This window comes from Ascaphus truei, chromosome 4, assembly GCF_040206685.1.
Source record: "Ascaphus truei isolate aAscTru1 chromosome 4, aAscTru1.hap1, whole genome shotgun sequence".
Taxonomy (NCBI): Eukaryota; Metazoa; Chordata; class Amphibia; order Anura; family Ascaphidae; genus Ascaphus; species Ascaphus truei.
In genome coordinates, this window is record NC_134486.1 from 68,492,448 (window position 1) to 68,520,356 (window position 27,909).

General features: G+C 38.4%; 1 protein-coding gene across 1 annotated transcript; it reads left to right on the top strand.

Annotated features, from left to right (window-relative positions):
• The first annotated feature begins 1,152 nt into the window (after positions 1–1,152).
• CHGB (chromogranin B) lies at positions 1,153–20,090 on the top strand. Its single transcript, XM_075596002.1, has 5 exons — positions 1,153–1,449; positions 9,616–9,659; positions 14,402–14,495; positions 17,324–19,065; positions 19,703–20,090. Exons 1-5 carry the CDS (start codon positions 1,398–1,400, stop codon positions 19,784–19,786), a joined length of 2,016 nt encoding a protein of 671 aa, XP_075452117.1. The 5' UTR covers positions 1,153–1,397; the 3' UTR covers positions 19,787–20,090.
• Positions 20,091–27,909: the final 7,819 nt, after the last annotated feature.

The following is a 27,909-nucleotide window of genomic DNA, read 5'->3' on the forward strand; positions in this document are numbered from 1 at the left end:
GTTTGTTACTGTGTTGACAATATGTGTGTGCAAATAACTAAATATATGTCTTATAATTATCAAAAATTATGTATAATTAATAAACAGCTCTTGGATGAGATGCTTTAAAATGCTAAGTGCAATTCGATGCCTTATATAGGTAATATTGTCAAAATAATTATCACCACCACTTTGTTTTGTTTTTAGCAGGTCTGCAATCTTCTTGGCGTGTTCCCATCTGTTAATTAAGTTATTCATATTACTCAGAAACAGAATACAAACTTGCCTGCTTCACTTGTATCACATGATTTTGCCTTAGAGAAACTGACTACACTATAAAGTGATTGTAATTACATCCATGGGCAGAAATAAAGGATTCGTGAAAGCTGAACGGAAAAGATTCAGATGAGGCTGTGAAGTCATTTTAAATTGAGTATTAGATTTATTTTGATCTAAGTTTATGTATAGAGTGTTACGTAATTATACCTCTCTGAGGATTTAACTGCATACTGTAGGTCGCAGTTGCCTGTGTTTCAAGGAAGAAATACATTGTAGAATATTGGTAGATGAAATATTCTGATCTTCTACAAGAGAAAGGAAATAAAACACGTATTGGTTTGTTTACATGTTGTTTGTATTTGACAAAGAGGCATGAACATTGTTTTTTTTTTTTGTCTGTTCCCTAATTATTTCATAATTTGAGAGAGGCTGGTGGGCGAGACTTTGAAGCTATTTACTGTGGTGCACTAAAATCTGTTGATGCATGGTGTTATTGGGAAAACAATATTCACAGTTTAGCTTCACCTGAACGTGCTACCTCTAAAAAATACAGCAGAACCAACAGTATAATTACTGCAGTACGGTTAGGAAAACAAATCCAGAGGAATTGAATAGACCCTTTCTATAGCATTATGAAACGGTTCCTAAACAAATATAATTGTCGGGAAATACAATGACCCTCTTACAAAACTGGGGGAGGGATAAGTAGCTAGGGGGGAGATCTATTATATCTTAACAGGCACATCCTGATCCTTATAATCCCTAGCACCAAACATCACAGGGATAAATAATTAATGTAGATGTAGACTCTTTGGGGGTTCGTCGTGACGCAGGTTTCTGGAAGGAGATAAGGGTAGCTCGCTTGCCTGTTTAAAAATGCAATTGAAAAGCCCAGCCTCCCCCGCCTGCACCTTCCCTTTATATAGAGCCAAGCGCACTAGCAGCTGCTATTGAAAACACTGGATCCAGCTCTATAAGACCTGAAGCTCCCAGCAATACAAATTAAGGCAGCACACACTCCTTCTCTGGAAGTCCGCGTCCAAAGGCAGGTCGCCTCACAGGAAAGGGGGGGGGAAAGCATTGTTTGCTACTTAAAAGAGACAGGGAAGGGGCAGAGGAATTGTGCGCAGTCAGGGAGAATGCCACCCGCCGTCGTGGTGCTGCTGAGCCTGCTGTTGGGCACCCTGGCAGGTAAGTGACTGAGGTTGAATGAGCGGGAGAGGGAGGGAGCGGTCAGCACCCTGGAGAGCAGCTGTGACTTCAGCCAGAGCGTTCTACATACAGGCAGCAGCCCTGCTTTTCAGCACCAGGGACAGCGTGTTGCTAATGCACTGAGCACCAGAGAGCAGGATCGACAGTACAGAAACCATTAAATACTGTTAAAGATCGTGATTTCATATATTTAGCAAAAGTTTTAATAAGATCAAATACGAGCATGTACTGTAGTTGCTCACATGACAGTTTAGTTAAAAAAAAAAAAATTAAATCAGGAATGATGACTGACGAGATGTAATACACCAGCCAAAAACTATTCTTTTTTTGCATGACTCCTGAGTGCAGTCGCTATTCATGACCTAGTCTACATGTGTTAACATGAATTTTCATAACCTGCGCAATGCAAACAGAATGACAAATAGTAATAGGGCAATTAGTATAAACTGGAAACATGTATCCCAAGTTAAAGAAATGCAAAAAAAACCCAGCTCCATAAACCTCCTTGTGAACAGTGCTGTAAGTACAATTCCCATACCACTGTCCATGGTTAAGGTGTCGTATGAGCATTTGCACTGCTGCTATTGCAGCAGCAGATCATAAAAAAATTCCATACGAGGAGACCATTTTCTGATACTTTTGCTGAACGTATGCTACAGAAGAGCCAGTAGGGAAGGAAACTGTTGCTTATTCTGACAGCCAAGCATATACTCTCATTTTAAGTTAGTGCTATATGTATGCTTTTAATGTCATAGTTTTAAGGTGGATATTTTACCACAGATCTTTTTCCAGCTCATTAAATCCACATGAAAGGGGTTAAGAGTATAATAATTAATTAAAGAAACCTAGGAAAAACTTAGAAAAAAAACTTTACATTTTACTTCTCAAACCCATATCCCCCAGACATGTTAATAAATGAGTGCATCTTTGTTGGTTTATAGTATTGTAATTAAATACAGTAGTTTGCTAAGGATTATAAATATGTGTTTACCTGGATGAAGAATACATGCAGTGCAGTCCGTTTTAAAAATACCTGTTAATTCCTTGTAGAGTCTGAATTAATCTCCCTGTACTACATTAACCATACTAGATGAGCTACTGTATGTGAAAAGAAAGTAGAATCTGGTGTTGTATGACATTTTGTCGTACACAAATTCCAACAAAACTATTATTTACAAATAACAAGACGTAATATATATTTCTTAACCTTTGAACAGATATGGCATTTGTCTTGTAATTATGTTAATATAACAGTGCTTAGTTACAATTGCTGTTTTATTGTGGTGACTGGTAAATAAGTAAATGGTTAGGTTAGGAAACGTTGTTCTGATGTTAACGTCACCTAGTGGTCAACCGGACACATTACGCCTCCCACATCCCACTGTGTTTGCATTTCAGCCTTTACTAAAGGAGATGGCCTTTTGCACCGAATTCATTTACACTTTCTCACATTGTAGAAAAAGTAATGAAACACATATACCCTGGGTTGACCTAGAGCGTTTTCAAAGAGCTCGAAATGTGAACTGGTAAATGTCTATAACACACACACGCGACTGACTACATAGACATTCTCTAAGAAAGCCTTTCTAATATATTGTATTTAGAACCTGTGAACAGTGTTTATTGTTGTACATGAAAACAAAAGAGAATGTAGAGGGAGCCAAAAATAATACAATCGTATCTCAAAGTTTTAAATAATATTGTAAACAAAGAAGTGCATACAAATGTCTCAAAACTCAAATGTATTGTTTTACATACATTTGTACATAGATGCAAATAATTGCATCCTTAAATTGTTTGCCATCAAATGTTTTAGTGATGGAATCACAAGGACATAAAGTCAATTGCTGAAAAATAACAGTTAACCATGTTCTTCCATATCTGACATTTTAAAAGCTACAGTGTGTATAGAATTTACCAAATTCAATTGGAATCACTGCAGGTGTGTTGAATTATATTATCTCTCCACTTAGTTTTGAAAACTTGTGGCATACTGTCTAGTGTCCACTTTGAACTCAAAAGTGCTTTTAATTTCTGTTATTTTTTTATTCCATTTATAATTCATATTAAAACATATCACCTATTGTCATAACGTTTCTATTTTCTCAGTAGAATAATACAATAGGTTATTTGTAGAAGTCTCTGGTCTGCAAAACAGAGGCAACATCAATACAGAAAATGCACACGTTTTGTCAAGCAAAAAAATCCCATTACTTGTAATGGGGATTCTTTTCATTGGTGTATCTGACTGTTGGTAAACCTGCCCAGTTTAAAACTTTTTCCAAAATAAATGATGGTCTATGACAATAGCAAGTTTTCTCTACCCCAAACTACTGTATAAGGATATTCCACTTTTATATTCCAATGTACATGTCCAACATGTTGCCCACATTTACATTTCAGATTGAGATATAAACCATTCCTAAATGCAAGCATTCCAAAACTATATAAATTATAATATTATGGCTTGCAGTAACAGTATTTAGGGAAATACCAGTTAATATGGCTCTGTCTTGGGGTGGTGACTTCATTACTCAGCTTTGACACTTTGTAATGTATGTTTTCAAGTAGGTTGGTTGTGACTCACCATGCAGAGATGCACACCCCATATCCACATAATACCTTAATTTGGAGCTCTGCTATTTGAGTCTTTGTGGATAACTACGGTTAATGAGAAATGTAATGAGAGAACTGTAGTGTGAAGGTACCGCACCAAAAGGTTGAACTTTTGAAACTGTAATTGCAATCCGTACACTTACTTATAATGAACATAGAAACTAGAAAGTGATATCTCTAATTGCTGAGATGATTAGTGTTGAAGTGTTAAAAACTAAAAAGAGCGTACTAATTTTATTCTGCTACAAATCAAGTTTTGATTAATTTTACAAGCTTTTCATAGCATATACAACACACACACACACACACACACACACACACACACACAAAACCATTGGTAATCCTGTGATACCTCAACTAAAACAGCAGCTAATTATTTAAATTAACTACTTTTTAGTAACATGTAAATAGAATGAGGCCCATTGTGATGATGCAGCAGTAATAGGATAAGATTTGATAATGAGCTTCAAAAAACATAATTGCCACTTACGCAATTACTTATATTTTGACAATTCTTTTGAGGCGTTTCTAGCTGCGATGGGTTATCCAAATCTTCTTTACCTCATTGTATTAGGGAAAAAATCCTGTTAACGAGACTCAATATTTGTGTAACAATGCTGGGCGGTAAAATAAACCATTTCATTTTACCTTCAAAAAAGGCCTTAAAAAATCACATTGCTTTATACATTTTGCAAATGAACTTGTGCATTAATTGGACTTCCAGCCACCCACCTGCAGCACAAAATGCTTCTTCAGTTATTATTGTCTTGTTTCTCTGCTACACTTTTCATTTGATGAGAAATAAGGTGTCTCAATACACACCGTATACAGACTGTGAGTAAACAAAAGGAAATAATGCTAGGATGCAAAGGGTTGTCATCCCTTCCTCCTTCACCCCCACCCTCCAATCACAAAGGCTGTATTTCAATGACACAAGAGACACATTATACAGCACACCCAAGCTGCAAAAATCATAGTGATTTCATGTACATATACTGTACGTAATGTGTCGCACATTCTGTATATCTACATTCAATTTGCATGATTTATTTTGATTTAATTGTTAAATGCCCAGTCATTTGTACAACATAGTGGAGAAGTTAAATAAAAAATAAAAAAACTGAGAAGCTTAAACCGAAAATGCAGATTTTGGTTTGAACAAAGCACATATTCCTCAACAATAACTTCAAATACAATATGATGTCATTAAACCAATTTCGCTTTGATACATCTGATGCTATTGTGTTCACTTCTATTTGCCCAAGGTTTGCTACTGGGAGATTGTCATTCATTATTCGCCCTTTGTCTCCTACAGTACCTATCAACTGTTATTCTGATATTCAGGCAAATGCTGACATCATACTTTTAGGGAACATGCGATTTCTATTTTTTTCTCTTGTACAATCCAGTGTATATCTTCTCTTATGAGAGTGGAAGCCAACATCTTAACTGATGTTATGGTTTTTAAATATATTCTTTTATTTCTTGGTGAAACCTGCTTGCTTTATAAGTTCTAATAGAAAATAAAATGAAAGGAAAATATGAGGCTGTAATTTTTAATCTAGCCGATTGGTCAAGGATATAAATCATTAAAATAGAAAACGGTTTAAAATATTTTAAATATTGAATGTTGGAATAAAAGCACTACAATGAAATAGCTGTATTATCATTATGGCCTATAATGCAATACGGTCAATTGTTTTACATTTTGGCTGAAAAAGATGGTTGCTAATTTCAATAATTCGGCTAAAATTTTACATAACTCCCTACAGGGAGTGTACAATTGTAGGAGTAGTTTATGCAAAACCAAACAAAGCTTTGATGTATGTCCTAATCCTAAATAAACATACAATTATATACATTTAATTTCTATGATACTTTTTCCAGCATCCCTTTTCCCTGCACTACAAGTGCCAAATATATCCCTTGTGTATCATTGTCTAGAATATACTGTACATGGCTATTTGTCAGTAGCAAGTTATCACTGCAAGACTATAAGATCTTTGCTCAATGTCTCACCATAACCCACCACCCTTCCACTGTCATTTTTAATGTCGCAACACCAAAAGGCCTCATTTAATTATGGGTTTGTGCTGACCATGTTTTGAAGTTTGTTAGTTTCCATGTGCAGCCCCTTATTGATACTTTTTTTATTTTTTACATTGATATGCTTATTTTATATTTTTAGATGTCTTGGGTGGGAAGAAGGTGGGTAAAGTAGTTGACTGTAATATTAACACATTTGTTGGCTGCAGAGAGACTACACTGTATTAAAAAAGGCCTGGTTGCAAAGGTTTTTATATGTAAAAAAATATTCAAATAAGTACCTGAATGCATAGGCACTTCTAATGCACACATGTAAAGGCGGCATTTCTTCCACCATCTGTACATTAGGAACTATGCATAAATGGGCATTATTAGGAAAGGCTTGTTGTATAATTACAGCATTATCTGGCTAAACTATTTAGTAAAGCAGGGGTGAGCAAACTTTTTATGCCGAGCCCCCCTTTTCATCCATAAAATTTCTCGGCCCCCCCTGCCTGATGTAATCAAAATCACATGGAAAAAAAAAAACCCTTTATTAAACGGTATACAATATAAATCCAAATATGTTTAAATACTTACATATTTCAACAGCGCGCTCTTGCAAAATTAGGCTGCGTCCACGCTGCCGCTGAGAGCGGTGACATCACCAACTCTCCAAGCATGAGCACAGGGTGTCCTGCATAATTTTGCAAGTGTGGATCGGGGCTATTTGTGTGTGTGTCTGTGTGTGTGTGTATTGACTGCTGCTGAGCGCACATCAAAGTCAATTTTGTTAGTCTCCCCAAGCGCCAAGCTTGGGAGAGCGTACGTGCACAAAGGCAATCCTTTGGGGGGGCATTCATCCACCTCTTTGCTACCTCCCTTCCCTCTCCCCCCACCTTTTTTTTTCTTCCTTCCCCTCCATGCTTTTTGTCTTGCTATCCCCATTGTCATCCAAACTCCTACCTACAGTATTATTTATTTTCTCCATTTTCAATGTTGTGTTTTCACTTTCTTTTTTATTAGTTCTGTACATTCATAGTATGATTGATATAGGTGCAGCCCACCCTTTCACTTGCAGAGAATCGCAGCGAAGCAGGTTGCCAGCGGAGGAGAGCAGGAACACAGCGCTATTGCAGGGCAGACACCGAAGGAGGGGCGTTTGACTTCACCGTGCTCGGGCGTGCTCCTCCCATTACCTCCGAAGCCCCAGCGCGTGCGCTCACACACCATCACGTTGCCGCCACCTGCACTATCCTGTTCAGCCACCCGCACACATCTTCGGCTGCCCGCCCGTGCACATCTTCTTGGCCGCCCCTCGCGCACAGCGTCTGCCGGCCCGCGCACCCAGTTTTTGTCGCACGCTGCCAGCGCCCCCCTAAATAATCTTGTGCCCCATTGCCCCCCCAGTTTGAGCACCACTGCATTACAACACACACTCTCTCAATCAATCAATCACCACATACACACACTCACCACATACAATCAATCACCACACACAAACACTCAATCCCCCCCCACATACACACACACCACACACTCACACCCTCAATCCCCCCAACCACACACACACAATTCCCACACACACACACACACACACAATCCCCCCCACACACACACAATCCCCACACACACACACAATCCCCCCCCCACACACACTCAATCCCCCCCCACACACACACAATCCAACCCCCACACACTCAATCCCCCCCTCACACACACACACTCAATCCCCCCCCACACACATACTCAATTCCCCCTACACACACTCAATCCCCCCCCCCCACACACACACACTCAATCCCCCCCCACACACACTCAATCCCCCCACACACACTCAATCCCCCCCCCCACACACACACACAATCCCCCACACACACACAATCCCCCAAACTCAATCCCCCCCCCACACACACAAAATCAATCCCCACACACACACACAATCCCCCCCCACACACACACAAACACAATCCACCCACACACACACAAACTCAATACCCCCCACACACACAAACTCAATCCCCCCACACACACACAAACTCAATCCCCCCCCCCACACACACACACTCAATCCCCCCCCCACACACACACTCAATCACCCCCCCACACACACACTCAATCACCCCCCACACACACACTCAATCACCCCCCACACACACACTCAATCACCCCCCACACACACACACACACAAACTCAATCCCCCCCCCCACACACACACACACAAACTCAATCCCCCCACACACACACACACAAACTCAATCCCCACACCCACACACACACACACACACACACACACACTCAAACACACACACACACACTTTCTCCAGGGGGGGGGGGCGACATGCTCCGATACCCCAACCCCCCATGTTGCTGAAAACTGGTGCGGGAAGCAGACAGGAAGAGAAGGAGGGGCTGTCTGTGTGCAGAGAGAAGCCCCGCCCCCTCTGCAAGACACAGACACATAGAAGCAGCAGCACAGAGCTTCTGGGCGCCCGTGCACAGCTCTGCCCGCCCCCAGGTTTCCCTGCAAGCAGCCCGCGCCCCCCCTACATAATCTTGCGCACCCCCCAAGGGGCACGCCCCCCAGTTTGCGCACCGCTGTAGTAAAGGATGCATTTGAATGTTGGCCTAATAATAAAAACATAAGCATGGTTTATTGCAGGGGTGGCCAGCCAGCCCTCAAGAGCCACCAATAGGTTTGGTTTTCAGGATAACCCTCCTTCAGCTCAGTCTTTGACTGAGCCACTGATTGAGCCAACTGTGCTGAAGAAGGGGTATCCGGAAAACCTGACCTGTTTGTGGCTCTTGAGGACTGGAGTTGGCCACCCCTGGTTTATTGGTGTACAGAAATGTTTTAAATGGTTGGGAAAATTAGCAAAGGCTCCCAGCTGCTGGATTATATAACAGCAAATTGGTCAGATGTGAAGACCGATGGCATATTGGCATTACGATTAGAACCAATTATAATTACATGACTAGCCACTGCAAAACTCACAGCTGTTGTTTCATGTACTGTAACTAATTATAACCAGGCCCGTCTTCCTATCTATAGATTAATCACCAAAGACTGTATAGATGTGTACACATCTTCACATTATAATATTACATTCATTGTTTAATCAAACAGACATCCTTGATAAGAAGTCTGCAGCTAATTTATGCAACATCAAAGTCTTATTTCAGCGACGCGTTTCCTGAGCTACTTTCATATGCAAATTACCTCCGCTTTGTAGTTTTTAATTTTAGACCTAATTGCAAACCTGATTATTCTGCATAACGACAACAACAGACAATGTTCACTTTACTTGATCTTGTTTGTTAAAAGATAATTCATAAAGTATTCACAGTGGATAACGAAAGATCCCCCATTTATTTCTAGGCAAGAATGAGCGATAGGAAAAGAAAGGGAGAGATATGGGGGGGGGGGGGGGGGGGGGGGGAGAGGGGTGGGGGGGAGGCATTTGAGATACAATGTGTGACAATATTCACTTTCATTAATACAGTGAGTGCTGTTCCAGTTGAAAAAGGAGAACACCCTGAAGAAATGGTATGTTATTTCAGCTTTTTCTTATATTCTTTGAATATATCTTAATTTAGGGATATTGATTTCAATATGATAGATTTTATATATATATATATATATATATATATATAACATTTCTACATTCTGGAGATCATTTTTGTCTCATTTATTTGAAAGGGAGCTCATCTCTTCTCCAGTGCTGGGAAGTGACTTCACAGCACACTGACTATAATCACAGGTCTAGATTCATCTCTCTGGTTCTTTCTTCCTTATTCATCTCTCTTGTGATTCACAAATTCTATTTTTATTTGGAGTGTTCTGGCCGCTATTGAATATTCCATGAAGCTGTATCCCCCTTGCATGGGAATATTTCAGCTCCATTGAAGTGAATGGAAATTAAATCTTCCCAATCATTGGGTAAAACAGCTTCACAGAATATTCGATGGGGGCCTTTATTTCTAATTTTTAATATTCATTCTAGGATAGCTCCAGAGATATACTTACGTCTATTAAAGGTTTTTTTTTTTTGGTAAGTAATTCTTTACTCGTTATTCCATTCAATTTCTCTCTGACCCTATGAGGATATTGAAAATAAAAATAGAAACAAGGATTCTTACGCCAGGATTCACTAACCTCCTATAGGAATTAAGCCAAGCCATCCTGCGTTAACTGCCATTAATGTAAATGTTAACAAGCAATTGTGGTGCAATACCCTACTGGTATATTAGAGGTTAGTAAATCTCCACTTTACAATTTGGTATACAATCAAATTGAACAAAACAGAACAAAGCAAAGGGATCAATCCTCTATTGACATCCAAAGTGCATTGGTGGTGTAATTTCACTTCAGTGACATCACAAAGCCAGGGACCACTGACGGAAATACATTACAACCATGACACTGTGAAATTATTTTATAAGACCCAGATATATTGTACTATTCAAATCCTATTAAAGAAAACGGGAAAACATTGGGAAGTTTGCTTAACACACCTCTTTAACCCAGGCTTAAAAGCTGTGTAATACGACAGGCATGAGCTTATAGGGGTCCATGTTACAATGAATAAGTAGAGAGTGACACACTGTGCTCATTTTCATGTCATTACCCAGAATCCCTGGCTGCAGTGGATGCACTGTTTGCTAAACGATTGTGAGGAAAGACAGGGTTGCAGACCTGTCTGAGACATGCAAATGCACCACAAGTGGTCTTTTTATATACTTTATATACAACTGATATTGTCCCTAGCACTTCCCTCTTGTGCGGTAAGGGGTCTGTGGAAACAACCAGTCAAATGTTTCTTTTTGATGCAAGGCACATCTTGATCACATCATGAGAGGTTTCTGGCTTATAATATAAACAAAGTACCCTGATGTCTGGAACAATTGAATTATAAGTGCACATACAATTTGAATATCATATATGGTAACCACTTTGCAGCTGGGAGAACCAATAATGTATGGTTTTAAAATATCTTGTAGGTTGGGGAAAATATCACCAGTTAAAGTTTTCAGAGTTAGACATGAGAGAGGGCTAATTTGCATCTTAAAGCCATTTCTGAGCCTTTATAGAAATGAACCATGGATTCTCATTCAGAAGACAGGTGTTCAAATCACAAAACCAGCATGAGAAACGGCAAATTTTAATTAATAGCATAAAAATGGTCAAGGAAGAGCATGGAAATTGAAGGGCCCCTGTGAGCTGTAAAAGAGAAAGGAAACCAAGCAAGACGGTATTAGAAGACTTTGTGGCTGGTTGCCCAGTCTCAACTCCTGTGGGAAAATAGAGTTGATTTCTACCAACGTTCACAAGCATAAAAAGCCGACATACAGTCTGATGATGAAACTTAGTCTGTGGAATAAGTAGGTTTGAAATAAAATACAAAAGCAGAGTTAAGGCAATAGGAAAAGGATTAGAACAACAGTAAGGACTCTGGGGTAGATGTATCACTTGCTGGAATTGGAGCAGTGATCGTAAAACAGGTAAATATTGCAGAATTGGAAGTCAGCATAACTGTGTCAATGTTTCATTATGCTTGGCTCCATTTTTAGCTCCAAATTGCACCACTTACGCCATGGGTGTCAGTGGGAGTGGTTATAGGAGGGGCTGGGGGAGGAGACAGTCAGCACAATATTATAATGAGATCAATGTATCTAAGGTTGCACATACAACTGTGGCGGTTTCCCTCTCTCTTTGCGTCATATAAATATGCAAGGTTTAGGTGGCATTAATCTCTGCTCCGAAGAGATCTGTGCCAACAAGTTTCATACTTACTGTATGTCAATGGTCAAATTGATGCAAATGCACATTTTTGTTCTTTGTTTTGTGGAAAATTGCACCATTGTGATGCATATTTCTCTTCTCTTTTTTTTAAAAGTTACTGAACCTGCTTCAAGGCTCATTTACTGTATATAACGTTCCATAAACTAAAATAAAGGACATGAAGTCTTTTGCAGAGAAACTTGATACAGTACATAATACTAAGTCTGTGTTTCATGTAATCACAATCAAAAGTTCATTTACTAATATTAAATGTTTTGTGAATAGAAATATATATATATATATATATATATATATATATATATATATATATATATATATATATATATATATATATATATATATATATATATATATATATATATATATATATATATATAAAATACCTCAGATAAACCAAAAGAGAAAATTGCATCTGCTATATTTGTGTACTTTAGAACTTGCTTAACTTCTTGGGGAGCATTTAAATTAGGCATGTTTATGTCTTCCTGACAACTTGTTTGGGATAACGCTTTTGATAAAGGGATAGTTGTCCAGAATACATAGGTTCGTTCATATTAAATATATTCTGTCAAACTAGCAATCTTTTTAATTGCTATAATGCTCGAGATTGTTTTTAAATTCAACACCATAGTTTCATATTAATTAAAAAACAAACAAAATAGCATATGATTTTACAGCGATAACTTAAAACATAGCCAGATTTCTTCTTTCTTCAGGGGATCATTTATGTATGTATGTATGTATGTATGTATGTCTTTATGTATGTATGTCTTTAATTATATAGCACCATTAATGTAAATAGCGCTACACAGCAGTAATACGCGTGACAATCCTATAAATAACAAATAATACAAATAACACATGATGGGAAGAAGTGCTTCAGACATAAAAGTAACATTTAGGAAAAGGAGTCCCTGCCCCGAAGAGCTTACAATCTAATTATAATTCAAGACTGGCCAAACACACAGGCTATAACAAAGACTATGGTCTGCATGACAGCATTCAAACCTGCCATGACCAGCACACAACCATATTATAGTACTATCAAAACCATAAAAGAGATTTCGATGAAACGTACAATTAAAACATAGTCGTCACATTTGGGAGAAATGAAAAAGGTCGTCCTTGCAGAACCGCATGCTAATACCCTACACAAGGAGTGGCCAACTCCAGTCCTTAAGGGCCACCAACAGGTCAGGTTTTAAGGATATCCCTGCTTCAGCACAGGAGGCTCATTCAGTGGCTCTGTCCAAGACTCCAGCACCTGTGCTGAAGCAGGGATATCCTGAAAACCTGACCTGTTGGTGGCCCTTGAGGACTGGAATTGGCCACCCCTGCCCTACACTCATTCTTGACTGATATTGGAACCCAAAGCCATAAAAATAGGGTCACCTTCCTCTGGTTGAAGAAGGCTTGGAGATTTAAACAATGAAGGGGGTAATTCAATATACTCCGAAGTGGGGCTGTTCGGGATCGGGATGTTATTGGCTGAAAACTCCCCTTTAGTCAAGGGGAGTTTTTGCCCGATAACAGCATGATCGGCCACTGCGGGGTATATTGAATAAGCCCCTAAAAGTAAATGTTTCTAATATAAGAAAGTAATATAATATCTATTTTTTTTTTTTTTTTAACATTGTTGACGTTTTACAACCAGTGGAATATTTATTTGGTAATTGTGCAGGAAATTATTCAAGGGGTAAGCAGGGGGAGTTCATCAGTATTTCCCCATTACCCAAAAGCAGTGGCTGTTATTTGAAAGCCCAGCCCCCTACTATATCGTTGAGCGCACAGCCACAGGGAACCTTGTTTGAATATCACATTTAGCCTGCTGCATCAATATGATTGACAACCTCAAAAATAATTCACTCGCAGAGAGTCCCATAGGATTGAGCTCTAACCTTTAAACATTTTATTTTACAAAAATGTGAAATTTCCCAGCAGAAAGTAGATTTTTTTTTTTTTTTTTTAGAGAAGTTGCATTTTGTACAAATAGTGTTAGCTGTATTTTCGTGACATCTGTGGGGCTCCTTTAAATAGATCAGAGAGGTGAGTGGGTGTGTTATTTTTTTTTTAGACGGTATTAAGGCAGAGGATCGCAACTCCAGTCCAGGTCAGGTTTTCAGGTTATTCCTGCTTCAGCACAGGTGGCTCAATCAGTTCCCTGCTTCAGCACAGGTGGCTCAATCAGTGGCTCAGTCTTTGTGACTGTTTGGGGGTCGTGAGGACTGGAGTTCAGAAGCCTTGTATAAAGGTATTAATTAAATAGCAGCACTTCATTTGCAATGTTCAGTTATGATTTCCACTTTGAATTAGTAAATGGATATTAAGGTTAATATAATTTGCAATCAAATGCATTCTAACATGTGAGAACAACATATATATGTGCAGATAAGGATTGTATCAGCTGCATGTGTCCATATTGCGTAGGTCAATCTGCATGATTGTCTACTGAAAAATACTATTCTTTACATTTACTTATTTTGCAGGTAACACGGTGTATAGTGGAAGTGCTTTCAAATGCTTTGGCTAAGCCTAATGCACCAGCAATTGATCCAGAGTGCCAAGAAATCCTTAAAAAGAGTAAGTATTGATATCATGAGTCAGTGTTAAATATGCTTAAGTATGTGTTGAAATCACACCAGGATGTGTGTATATTATATTTGATGTCTTTACTCTTCTTATTTCCGTACCCCATAAAAATATGTAAAATAAAGAGTTGGGGAAAAAAAGAGTAAGTATCACAACTGATATTAATAGAATTAACAGCATTTATTTGTAAAGCTCTCAGTTCCCTAATAACATTTCCTCCAGGAAACTCTTTTACAATATTATTTACAAAAATGTTTAACCAGGAAGGAAACAATGTAATGTGGGAAAAAGTTGCACACCAATAATCAGAAATAAATCTGAGATACTAATACCGGTGCTCTCTAACTCAATGAGGGAAGGCCCACTGCAATCCAGGTACAGGATACACAGGGAAGGCCCGCTGCAATCTAGGTACAGGATACACAGGGAAGGTCCACTGTAATCCAGCTACAGGATACACAGGGAAGGCCCGCTGCAATCCAGGTACAGGATACACAGGGAAGACTCGCTGCAATCCAGGTACAGGATACATAGGGAAGGCCCGCTGCAATCCCAGGTACAGGATACACAGGGAAGGTCCACTGTAATCCAGGTACAGGATACACAGGGAAGGCCCGCTGCAATCCAGGTACAGGATACACAGGGAAGGCCCGCTGCAATCCAGCTACAGGATACACAGGGAAGGTCCACTGTAATCCAGGTACAGGATACACAGGGAAGGCCCGCTGCAATCCAGGTACAGGATACACAGGGAAGGCCCGCTGCAATCCAGGTACAGGATACACAGGGAAGGCTCGCTGCAATCCAGGTACAGGATACACAGGGAAGGCCCGCTGCAATCCCAGGTACAGGATACACAGGGAAGGCCCGCTGCAATCCAGGTACAGGATACACAGGGAAGGTCCACTGCAATCCAGGTACAGGATACACAGGGAAGGTCCACTGCAATCCAGCTACAGGATACACAGGGAAGGTCCACTGCAATTCGGGTACAGGATACACAGGGAAGGTCCACTGCAATCCGGGTACAGGATACACAGGGAAGGCCCGCTGCAATCCTAGCACAGGATACACAAGAAAGGCAGAGTAGAGGCTCCACGGATTTGATAAATGCAATAATTTATTGAAGCCAAATAAAGTGTCCAACATTTCGGCTGTCACAGCAGCCTTTGTCTTTTTCAAGTATGTCCTGGGAACAGAGTTACAATGACAATACATGGTTACATTAAATGAACAGGGTTATACATTATACGTAAAGACATTTCATGGACAGGTACAGTAGAGACAAAGTGTTTTCAATGGCGTATGGAACCGTCGTAGACAAGATTAAAATGTGAGACAACTTGAAAGAACGTTGGAATTTTTTTTACGGCACAATCTGCCAAATTTTCCCAGTTCTGAAATGTTTTACATAGTGTTCACGGGTTGTACCAAATTTATTTTTTGTATATACTGTAAAAAAAAATTCAGAGGTATTCTGGCCGCCTAAAAAAAAGTACTTTGTTTTATTTTTACTTGCCTTAAAATGGTTTCATTGTTTTGTACGTAGATACATACACAAAGCAAAGTTAATATTAGTATTAGCTTTACAAATAAAATCGTCATAAAATAAATGCAGGTATATCAATAATCTGATTATTTTACTTATCATGTTTTATTATAAAATGTCATTCCAAATGTTGTACGTCTTCAACACTATTGTAATCATCTTCCAGAATTTGTGTGTTTACATTAAAGTTTTATTTAAGGCTTTGTTTTTGTTTACTTCTTTTCATAAGCATAATTCCCTGCGTCAGCTTTTATCTCCTCAGTTAAGGACTTAGTTTTAACGCTGTGTGTAACATGCTGCATCTTAAATCAGGTCATGGGACTCCACAACAAAGAAAATTCAGTAAATGAACATTCAGAGAGAGGCAAAAATACCCCAAATCAACAAGAAAAACCTCAAAAGGATACACACATAGAACAAACCATTGTGTAGTTTGTATGTATGCAAGAATATTTCCCAGAAGTATGACACAATTTGTCAAATATTTAGTATTTTTAGGAGACCGTTCCTTGCTGGCTTCCTCTGTGGACCAGTTGTGCGTGCGCTCTGTTTTCCCAGATCAGCTTTTCACATGATGTCACTCGGATGCCCCGCACTGCACTCCTGGCTGACACCACCAGCTCTCCTCTCCCAGCTGTTTCCATCCGTAGCGCGTGCATGCACAACCATTCCAGGGAGGGCGCCAGGAAGGAGCCGTCTCCTAAAATAAAAGTGTGATACTTCTGGGAAATATTATATGAATACATACATACTACACTATGGTTTCTTCTATGTGTGTATCCTTTGGGAGTTTCTTCCTAAATCAAGACCTAATTGAAGAAAATATGTGGCGCTGCTATGTTGTGCAACAATGATATCAAAAGGCTGTAAAGCAAGATCATGTTTGTGAGTTCAAAATACCCTTTTTTTTTTCTAATTCACTTAATTTTTTCCCTAAATTACTACACTATATATTTCTCCATATTTTTGATTTTCTATATGTGTCCATTTGTCTGAAGAACTGCATACTTTTTAACGATGACTGGAATTCCTCTGGCTTTTGGGGCAGCACTTAGATAACATAGGAAACGTTTGGTGATTGACACTAATATAAAATCATTCTGTTTTCCGTGCACAGATTGGTTAAAAAAAAATGTATACATGTATATTTTATATACCTGTAGATATATTTAAATATATTTTTGTACTATATTTTTATCTTTTAATTGTTTGTCTCATATACAGTAACTACTATTGTATGTCTCTGATATTTTAAAATGTTCTTTTCTAGGTAGTAGGCACAGTCAGGATGAAAAAGACAATGAAATTATGCAATATGAAGCAAGACATTTGAAGGAATTGTCAGATAAGCAACAGCAGGAAATCACTCAAGAAATAAAACAACAAAATCCAGAGACCGAAATATCAAAGGAGCAAAATGAGGAGAAACGTCACCATATGGAGAGTGAAAGCAGGGAAGAGAAAGAGGAGAATGAAGGAGGAGAAAAGCACCATGTTAAAGAGAAAGAGGAAGGTATAGGACATTCCAAAGAAAAAGACATTCTGGATGATGATGAGGAGGAAAGGGGAAAACACAAAGATTATTATCAAAGTGAAGAAATAATTAAGAAAGATAAAAAACAGCATGATGATTCAGCAGAGGGTAGACATGCCATTGTTGACATGAAAGTCCACACTGCAGCTAAAAGTGCAGAGGAGTTCTCTGAAGAAGATGAAGAGGAACCCAGACATTTGAAGGAAACTATGAAGAGACGGAATGCAAACAAAAGCTGGAGAGAACATCTTAACCACCCAGAGAAGCACCCTTCAACTCACTCCTATGAAGTATCGGAGGAATCTGATGAAAGTGAAGATGAAGAAGAGAAAAGAAGTTATAAACCAAAGCACAATGAACTAGCACAAAGATTCCATGGATATGAAGAAACGAGAAGCCACCATGGACAACAAAGAAATCCGATTGAGTCCAAAGAATTAAATGAAGATGAGAAATATTCTAGGGGACAGAAAAGACATTATGGACTCAACTCTTTCGAGGATCATGTAGAAAAGAATGATTATGAAAAGAGAGCCCATCATGAAATACGCAGTTCAGACGAGTCAAAGGAAAAGAGACATCTTCACAGAGGAAGTGAGGAGCAAAGAGAACGCCGTCACCATAGTGAGGAAAGCAATGAGAGAGAATCAAAGAGACACCACTTTGAAGAGAAAGAGGAGAAAAGACATCATGATGAAAGGAAGAGGTGGCCAAAGGAGCAAAACGAGGAAGCAAGATTTAATTATGAGCAAAGCAAAGCAGACAGTAAAGAAAGTGAGGAAGATATTGACAAGCGTCATGCCAAGGGCACGAAAGAAAAGGACACACTCTATACGAAAAACAGACAAGACAGTGAAGAGGAAGGTCCACACAAATATGAGAAAAAGGAGGAAGACAAGAGACACTACATAGGTGAAGAAATGCTGGAGGAAGTGAAAAGACACTACACAGAACATTCAGAGGAACAGGAGAAAAGACATAAGGGTGTGGAATTTAAATATTATCCCTATGGAGAAAATATAGGGGAATCAAATTACTTAGACAATGAAAAGTACAAAAGTCACCACTCTGAAGAAGAAAGAAGGCCAGAAACTCAGCATGGCTCTTATGATGACCAGTTAAAGTGGAAGAATAGGTATTTTAATAAAGAAGAGGATAATATTTTAGGCAGTGAAGAAGAAAACAAGCACAACCTACAAAGCAAAAACGTATTTCCAGAGTACAATGATTATGATTGGTTGGGGAAAAGGCAGTTTTTGGAGGATGTGAATCATGGCTATGGTGAAAAGCAGAGTCCTCCCAGATTCCATAAATTTGATATGAAAAGACAATATGATAGGATGGATAAACTTGCCCAACTTCTTAATTACAAGAAAAAGTCTGTTGAGTTTCCAGATTTTTACGACTCCGAAGAAATAAAAAAGCGTCACCTGAATGAAAGGGGAAGTCTCAGTAAGAGGCCTCTGACAGAAGAGGAGGTAAATATTATCTTCATAAAGGTCCAAGGAAGGTTCTGTCATTAAAAGGTTATTAGAGTATATGGGAAAAGCTAAAGTTGAAATGCATCAGCTTATGCTTTCTACAGTACACTTGGGGAACTACATTGACAGACGTTTAATCCCTTGGTCACTGGGTACTGCATGGTCAATACAACAGAAAACAAGCTATTTTTGAATAGGTGTATCACAATAGTTTGTTTATTTTAGCGTTAAATGGAATTAACAAAGCAGTCACCCCAAAGTAGGCAGAACTGCTTTTTGTCCCTTAAATCAAGGGATAGAAATATTCTTCTAGAGTAAAAACGTTTAGTTGAATGCTTTCTACTTACTACTGAAAAGAATATAATTATTTGAATGTTAGAATTGAATTTCATAATCTAACAGAATTAGCTTGTCTTAATTGGGAAAAACACACCATTATTTAATCTATTATGTGCGATTATCCATTGATTATGACAATGCAATCCCCTGCAGCACAAACTGCTAACAAGTTAACCTCGAACATGACTGCATTTAAGTAAACAGGATGCCTACAGAAGTGCATTATTACCCTTGCACGTCTCTCCAAAAGATTTGCTGGTGTTGCTGTAATATTTCTTTGATTTTTTTTTTGTAGGAGAAAGAGCTTGAAAATCTGGCGATTATGGACCTGGAGCTGCAGAAGATAGCCGAAAAGCTTAGCAATAGCCGGCAAGGCTGAACTATATGAACTATATTTCGCTGAAAACATTCCTACATTTCTTGTCAAATTCACTGCATCAAATGTTGTTTAGCCAAGACAAATGAAATGCAGATCATTGTCTACTAATAGTATTTTACACTGTTAAAAATGTCAGAAATATTATTTATCCTATTGATATCAGGATAGCATGACATATAGCATATATTCATATACATACCGTAGGACCAATATTTTAAAATGCTTGTGGAAATGGTTTTGTGTTATTGTACTTTAATACACTTACGTCTTGAAATTTGAAATAATAAAATGCTAATTAATCTTGGGTCCACATCTTTCTCACTTTCTTGTTCGTCATAATGAATAATAATATATGCCCATCAAACCATGGTCTGTAGACTCGGGTTCCATTACACCGATTAATATAAATGCATACAATGCACTAAGCAGAATTAGCAGCTACAGAACTAAGTAAAGTATAGCAAAGTGGCCTTGAGAGAAAGTGGGTCTCCGACCTTCTTCTATGCAACATTCCAGTAATCTGGTGGCTGGTGAATGGTGTTAGGTATTGAGTAGGCTGATTAGGTATTTGGGTACGTTTTTGAATAATTAATTTAAAATACATTAACAGCAAGTACTCGATGATGGTCTTTGGACAGGGGAGCCACTGAATTACTAAGCACACATGAAACATTTCTCTTTTTAAAGTGGATGTTGAACAACATTTATAAGATTGCTATGAGCCATCCTAATAACAGAAGTATGAGAAACTTAGAAATGAATGGCAGATAAACACCCACTGGCTCATCTAGTCTACTCACTGTAAGTTATTGGGCACTAGTTGATCTCTGAATCTGATTCCATATTTCCAGGCACAATGACTGTCTTTGCCCTAACAATTTGAAAAGAGGCTTCACAGTATATTGAACAAGGGCCTTTGAGTGAAAAATAACTTTATATATTTTCCAGATATTTCATTTCCCACCAGCGTTAAGCGTATACCATTGTTTGTGTATTTCTTTGCTATGAGAAGACCAAAACCTCAGGGCTACATCCAACGTGACAAATTATATAATTAAATACTTATCTGTTTTTCTTCTCATAAGCAAGGGTCATTTAGTTCAATTCTTTGGGTAAAGTATTTTAAACCTACAACCAGTCTATTAGAGATAATTCTCCCTCCATTAGAGAGGTTATGAGAGCTGTTTGCAGGTGCAGCAGTGTTGGGACCTACAGATTGGACATACCATGATGTGGTTGTAGGCTTTGAATAGTTTGGCCAAAGAATTGAACTAAATGACCCTGCTTATGAGAATATAAAGACACAAAAATCACCAGGCGCTCCTGCGAGTGTTTCAGATAGGAGGAGATAATGCAGTATAGTGAATGTAAAATATAGAATGAAATGATATACAACCAGTGCCAGTTTGCAGCTCGACCTTCAGTGATCTTCCTTATAGATCCTTATATAGTTGCAATGTCCAGAAGTCAGGGAGCGCAGATACCAGGATGGACAAATTTGTGTGGCCATTCTTGATTTCAACCACTGTGTCATGTGTATACCTGATCATATTCCAGCCTCCTACCCCATAGGACTATAGCAGTGGCTATCTGTCCCCATTCCCAGTTGGAATATTTTTTTACCCTACAGGATTGCACTATCATTTGTGTTATTGTTTTTTCTCCTCATATGTCCATCCTGGTGTCTGCGCTCCCTGACTTATGAGAATATAAACAGATAAGTATGTATCTGTACAGTATATGCCTTTTTGTCTTTTGTTCTGTACATGACGTCACTATCCTAGTAGCACTCCTTTTGACACAAATATATATGATGTGGTGGATTTGGGTTTAGAGTTTACAGTTGGGTTTTGAGTTCGAGTTTGAGTTTGTGTGTGTGTGATAATTGCTTCAATAAAGCAGCACATTTATTGAGGCATTTAAAAGCTTCACCCTCGTCACGGGTTTCGTCTCCTTCTACGGTATAAAATTTTGAGTTCTCCAAAATGTGTTCAATAGTATTGTCAATTTCAACCTCAAAAGTATACTGGAAGACACCTTAGAGCCCACTCAATTGAATGGGCCAGACGGTGTCTTATGGAAGAACACTGCTTAGTAACAATTGGCCACAGTCTTGTTAATGTCCTTCACTACACTTTCCAATTCTGTTCCTACTCCGTTTTCAATGATCTGATTACATTTAGGTCAACAACTTGAGAATGTACTCTTGGGCTCTTTCATTTTTGGTTGTACTCTTTACAGTGTCCGTCTTCTATATCTTGGATTTTTGCCACAATCAACATAGTTGCCATACTCTTAAATGTAATGTTTACCTAAATCCTTTATCATTGTGTCCTCCTCCCTATAGTAGATATTGCAGACAGAAGGCGCACAGTCCAATTGTGTCTGAAACAGTAGGCCCTTACATGCAATGAAAATGCAAAAAATAATATACATGTGTATATATATATATATATATATATATATATATATATATATATATATATATATAATGTAAAGTGTATCCTTGTGTACAAAACAGAGACAAATATGGAGTCAACAATTAGGCAGATTTAAAGTTCCAAAAATGGAAAAACCGACTATTTAACTCTAGGAGTGCACTGAAGGATATGTAATCAATTCCAATGAAATGTACAGTCAAAACGGAGCATATATAGAGTTAAAGGCACTATATCCGAGGTAGACTGAGGGTAAAGGACCAGGTGTAGACCCTCAAATTCCTGACTTGAAGCCGAAGTTTGAAGTAATCTTCTCCACGGCACGTCAGCTGCCGCCGTCACACACAACCCGAATCGTATTGCTTAGTCCGGTGTAAAGTAATCACTTCTACTCACAAGTTTTCACCGTTCCCCTCTCCTCATCGCCATGCAGTGCACTTAGAAAAAGTGTTCAGCATCCCTCTGCGGCGTCTCTCTGATCCACACGAACTCCAGAAGAAAGAAAAGATCAAAAGAACAACCACTCCTGGAAAAAATTGAACTCACCAGTCAAAAAGAAAATTAAAAAAACTTTTATTTAACTACATAAAAAAGATATGGACAGAATCCTCCCACGCGTTTCACGCCCACTCAGGCACTTTCTCAAGGAGTATAGTGAGGGAGGAGAGGAGGTACTATTTAACCCCTCGTCCCAATTAAAATTAGTACAAAAAATGTGCAGATAATTAGTATATAAGCAAAAAATACGTGGACAGTAGATTGGGTGAAATGAAATAAAGTCAAGGGTTAAAAATATACAGCAGAGCCCAAGAACTAAATGTCAGGTTGGAAAAAAGGTTTCAACTGTGAATAGTTGATGTAGTGTATTGTAATGAGAATAGTATTAAAGCAGTAAGCATTAGTTAAATACTATTCCCCATTCACAATTGCAATCACAACCTGGCATCAATGTACTGATGTATATTGAGCAAAATGTTAACACCATATATGCAAAGAGGCGTAACATGTTGCTATAATAGTAACACCAATGCCTCATGTAAACTTTCATGAAATCAACTTTGAATGTTAGTGACAAAATGTAACGAAAATGTTAATTTATCACAATTGGTAATTATTATAATGTCAATGCCTGAAGACTAAAATCTAAACACAAGATATTCATAGACAGAAAACTATTTAATAAATATATACATGAATTCATTTGCATATTAAAATGTGACTCAAATATATTTGATAAATCCTTCAATATAATCTATCCAAAAATGTTATTACGTAGAAAAAGCATCGGATTAGTATATAATGGACTATTATCAACCTAATAATAGATTATGCATAAAGCCAATATATTTGTATACAATATATATATATTCTTATTGGAATTGACAACCAGTGTTGGGCAATTTAATTAGTACAGTATATAATTTTACAAGAAGAAGCTTAGGTCCCATTCAGTATTTAAACCTTTGGGTATAAGTGTGTCCATGGTAAATATCCAAAAGGCTTCTCTTATATATAGAGAATTGGACCTATCACCTCTTCGCATGTGGGTTTTAACATGCTCAATGGCTATACATCTAAAATGTGTTAAACTGCCCTGTTGGCATTGGCTAAAATGTTTTGACACTGGTTGTGTGAGATCGCTGTTGATAATGGATCTCATGTGTTCTAACATTCTGATTCTAAATGTCCTGGTTGTCAATCCAACATATCTTTGTTACACCCACATGAAAGCATGTAGATAACCTGATTTAAAGTTCTGCAGTGTAAAAAGTGGGGCCCATGAGGAATATTAAACCAGCTATTAATTAAACTTGGGAGAGGATCCAGATTTCAGATGAACGATTAAAGTTTGGTAGACTGCAAGTGCTGGTTTTGAACGAGTAAACTTCTAATTGAAGTGGGTAACTTTTCTATGACTTTTATGCACATTCGAGACAAATGCATGATATGCCAAATTACATCGCCTACATTTTAGGCAACTCATCATGATAGTTTTGGTATATAAAAATGGCACATGGAACAGTACATGCTCTTTAATGTTTTTCTTTTACTGTTATACTCCCACCACTGCTGCTATAGAGAGCGTGTTTCATGGATCTACATTTGTCTCAGTAATAAAGACATTTCTCATATCTCCTGTCCAGCTTAAAGCATTGCACTGTGTGCTATTTTAAAACCCTGATAGGGTGTTGGACGTGACACGTTTTAATAGGCATATATGCTATTTCTTCACATGAAGTGATGGAGTATAGAGATTTGCAATCTTACATCTCTTCACCCAGTTTACTGCAGTGTCTTGAGGTTTTGTACACTAAAATGTAATGTATGAAGAACTCTGATCTTGGCCCAATAAAAGGTAATACAGCCTACAACACTTCTCCAGGAACAAACCTAATAATCATGAACAGCAGGTTGCATACCAAAGTATTCCGTGTGCTCTATTTAAAAATTATATATATTTTTAAATATAAAAAAATATATATTAAAGTTATAAATATTTCTACGAAGTAGAACAGGGAGCTGCCATGTTGCCACTTTAGTGATGTCAGTTGTGGTACAGGAATCATACATCAATATTATTTCATGACCAGCTCTCCATAGATGACAGCAGGGCCGGTTTCACAAATGTTGCTTCCTCCTCCGCCAGTGTCTGACGTCACATTGTCATGGCAACGGGTCACCATGTGATGTTATTAGCTGGAGGGTGGCTACGGAGCACCAGCCTTACGAAATCTTCCGGAGGCAGCAAATGAAGGCGGCAAGGTGCTGAGATGCCCCCATATTTTGCCGCCAATAGGGGGCCTATTGGCAAATATGAGCTTCGATGACAGTAAGATACTATTTTACTAAATTACCTACAGTAGCAGCTCAGATACTTACAAGCAGAAGAAATAAGTGAGAAAGAATAAAGTGCGCAACTAATGTTATAAAGTGACGTGATGAATATAAATGTAAATTACGTGACCTTGAATAGAGCGTCTGCAGCTGCGATAGAGGGGGGGCTCAGGGACCCCCTAGGCTAGCAGATAAAAACAGAAAAGACACAGCGCACAACGCTCATAGTGCATTAAAAATTATATTGACATAAATTAGAATAAGGTGAGTATTGTGCGTACATCAATATGGTATATAACAAGCAGTTTCGGGATATTGTTACCCAACGCCACAGAAAACCGGAACAGATGTCCTCACATGGATCTGGACTCTGGTGCCTCTGGTACAAGGTAGGTAAGAAGCCTTTGGCAGTTCTACTCCCAAAACTCGAGTGGGACGTGTGCTATTGTCCCATACAATGCTGTTACACAGCGGAACTCCACGCCAGCTGAATATTCTCTCTCTCCCCTCCGGGCAAACACTTCCGGGTTGGTGACGTCACCGCGGGGAAAATCGCCGGTTTTTGCGCTGTTCTCGCTGGGTCAGCTCGCGTGATGGGGTAACAGTGAAAGGTAAGACTCTTGTCAGCTTTTCCAACGCGTTTCGAAACCCGTGGGTTTCTTCATCAGGGAATAAAGTTGAGTGGTGTTGAAGGGAATCTAAATACCCCGCGACCTTGCCTCATTGGCTTAGCCTGCGGCTCTCACAGCCAATAGGAGAGTGGCAGGGGAGGGATAAATGTCCCAGTAGCGCGCGTCACTGATTGTCAGTAGCCTCATTGGCTTAGCCTGCGGCTCTCACAACCAATAGGAGAGCGGCAGGGGAGGGATAAAAGTCCGAATATCGCGCGTCACTGGTTGTCAATAGCAACATGACAACAATTAAAATAAACTTTATTAACAATCAAATAACAATAACAAACGCGATTGTTGATACTAAAACAAAGAAAAAAATGTTAAACACTGGAATAAGGCATAGCACAGGAGTGTACCAATTACTGACACACTAGGATAACTATCCTAATACCTATTTTTACATAGTGATATAGAAAAGAAACACGAAAAGCTCTCAAAGCCGGTCCATCTTAAAGGACAACATGCAAGATAAATGTGCAACCTTTGCAAGTAATAAAAAAGGGGAACCTAGCAGCAATAGTGCAATAGACATAAAAGGACATAGAGACAAAGTCTAAAATTTGATGAATATCTAAAATGAATTAAAAAGAGAAAAAAGGTAAATAATTAGTTATATATAAAAAAAAAAAATATATATATATATATATATATATATATATATAAGGGTCTTGGACAAAAGATCATACAGAGACATCAATACAGGGACCATATATCTATGTCTTCATTTAGACCCCCTGGATACAAGGTGTTCAATTTGTGTATCCAGAAGGTTTCCTGCCTAGAAAGTTCTTTCACTCTGTCCCCTCCTCTCCTATTTTTTGGTATATGCTTAATACCTTTAAATAATAGAGAGGAGGGGTCACTATTGTGGCATTGTGCATAATGTTTTGAAAGGCTATGCTTCATAAACCCTATTTTGATGTTGCGCAGGTGTTCTTGAATGCGCACTTTTAATGGACGTTTGGTGCGTCCTATATAAAATAGGCCACACGGACACTCTAATAAATAAACTACATGGTCAGTATTACAATATATAAAATCTTTAATATCGTGGATTTCTCCATCTGAGCATCTAAAAGTTTTCTTATCAGGGTGCAAATGCTTGCAAGCTGAGCACTTACCACACTTGAAATTCCCAATTGGTTTAGTGCTTAACCATTTTCTATCCCCACTATGGTAATCTGTTGTTTTGATATCACTTGGGGATAGTGTATTTTTTAACTTTTTGGCTTTTCTGTATATAAATTTTGGGAATTTCGAGAGGTGAGCACTCAGCAGCGAGTCATTTGAGAGAATTGACCAGTGTTTTTTTATATAATTCTCTCGATTTGCCCCGTCATTGAATTAAAATTTGTGATAAAAGATACATTGCATTTATCCTTGTTCTCCCGGAGACTCTTACTTTTTTTATTTTTTGGTAATAACATTGTTTTTCTATCTAATTTTCTTATTTTTTCCAGATCTTTAGTGAGTTTTTCCAATCGATAACCTCTCTCCAAAAATCTTGAGGTCAGTTTTTTGGCCTGTTCTTCAAAATCTACCTCTGTGCTGCAGTTTTTCTTCAATCTGTAGCATTGGCCACTGGGAATATTTGATATCCACGTTTTTTTTGTGGTTACTTGTGGCTACAAGGAGGTTATTAGAATCAACCTCCTTGAAGTGTGTTTTTGTCACCACATTACCATCCCCAGACACCGCAAGGTTGAGATCCAAGAAGTGTATTTCTTTCTCGTGCTCTACATGTGTGAAAGTTAGGTTTCTGTCATTTTTATTTATATGCTGCATAAAGTGGCCAATTGAGCACTGGTCGCCATCCCATATACATAGGATATCATCTATGAAACGACGCCACATGATGATGTTTGATTTGAAAGGGTTATTATTGTAAATACAGTCATCTTCCCATCTTCAGGTTTGCGAAACTGGGGGCAAATCTAGTGCCCATCGCAGTTCCGCAAACCTGTAAGAAAAATTCATCGAGGAACATAAAGTAGTTATGCTTCAAAATGTAGTTGATTGAATCCAAAACAAATTTGCTGTTTAAAGGGTGTAGATTAACATCATCCAATAAAAAAGAGTTAACGGCATTTAAACCTTCCGCATGTGGGATGTTAGTATATAGGGCCTGCACATCACAGGTGAGCCACCTATAAGAGTCTTTCCACACAAAACCTTC

Excerpts from the sequence above, each read along its gene's own strand:
- CHGB (XM_075596002.1), top strand. The coding sequence starts at position 1,398 with ATGCCACCCGCCGTCGTGGTGCTGCTGAGCCTGCTGTTGGGCACCCTG. Across the intron at positions 1,450-9,615 it reads GCTGTTGGGCACCCTGGCAG|TGAGTGCTGTTCCAGTTGAA; the intron begins GTAAGTGACTGA and ends TCATTAATACAG. Across the intron at positions 14,496-17,323 it reads CCAAGAAATCCTTAAAAAGA|GTAGTAGGCACAGTCAGGAT; the intron begins GTAAGTATTGAT and ends GTTCTTTTCTAG.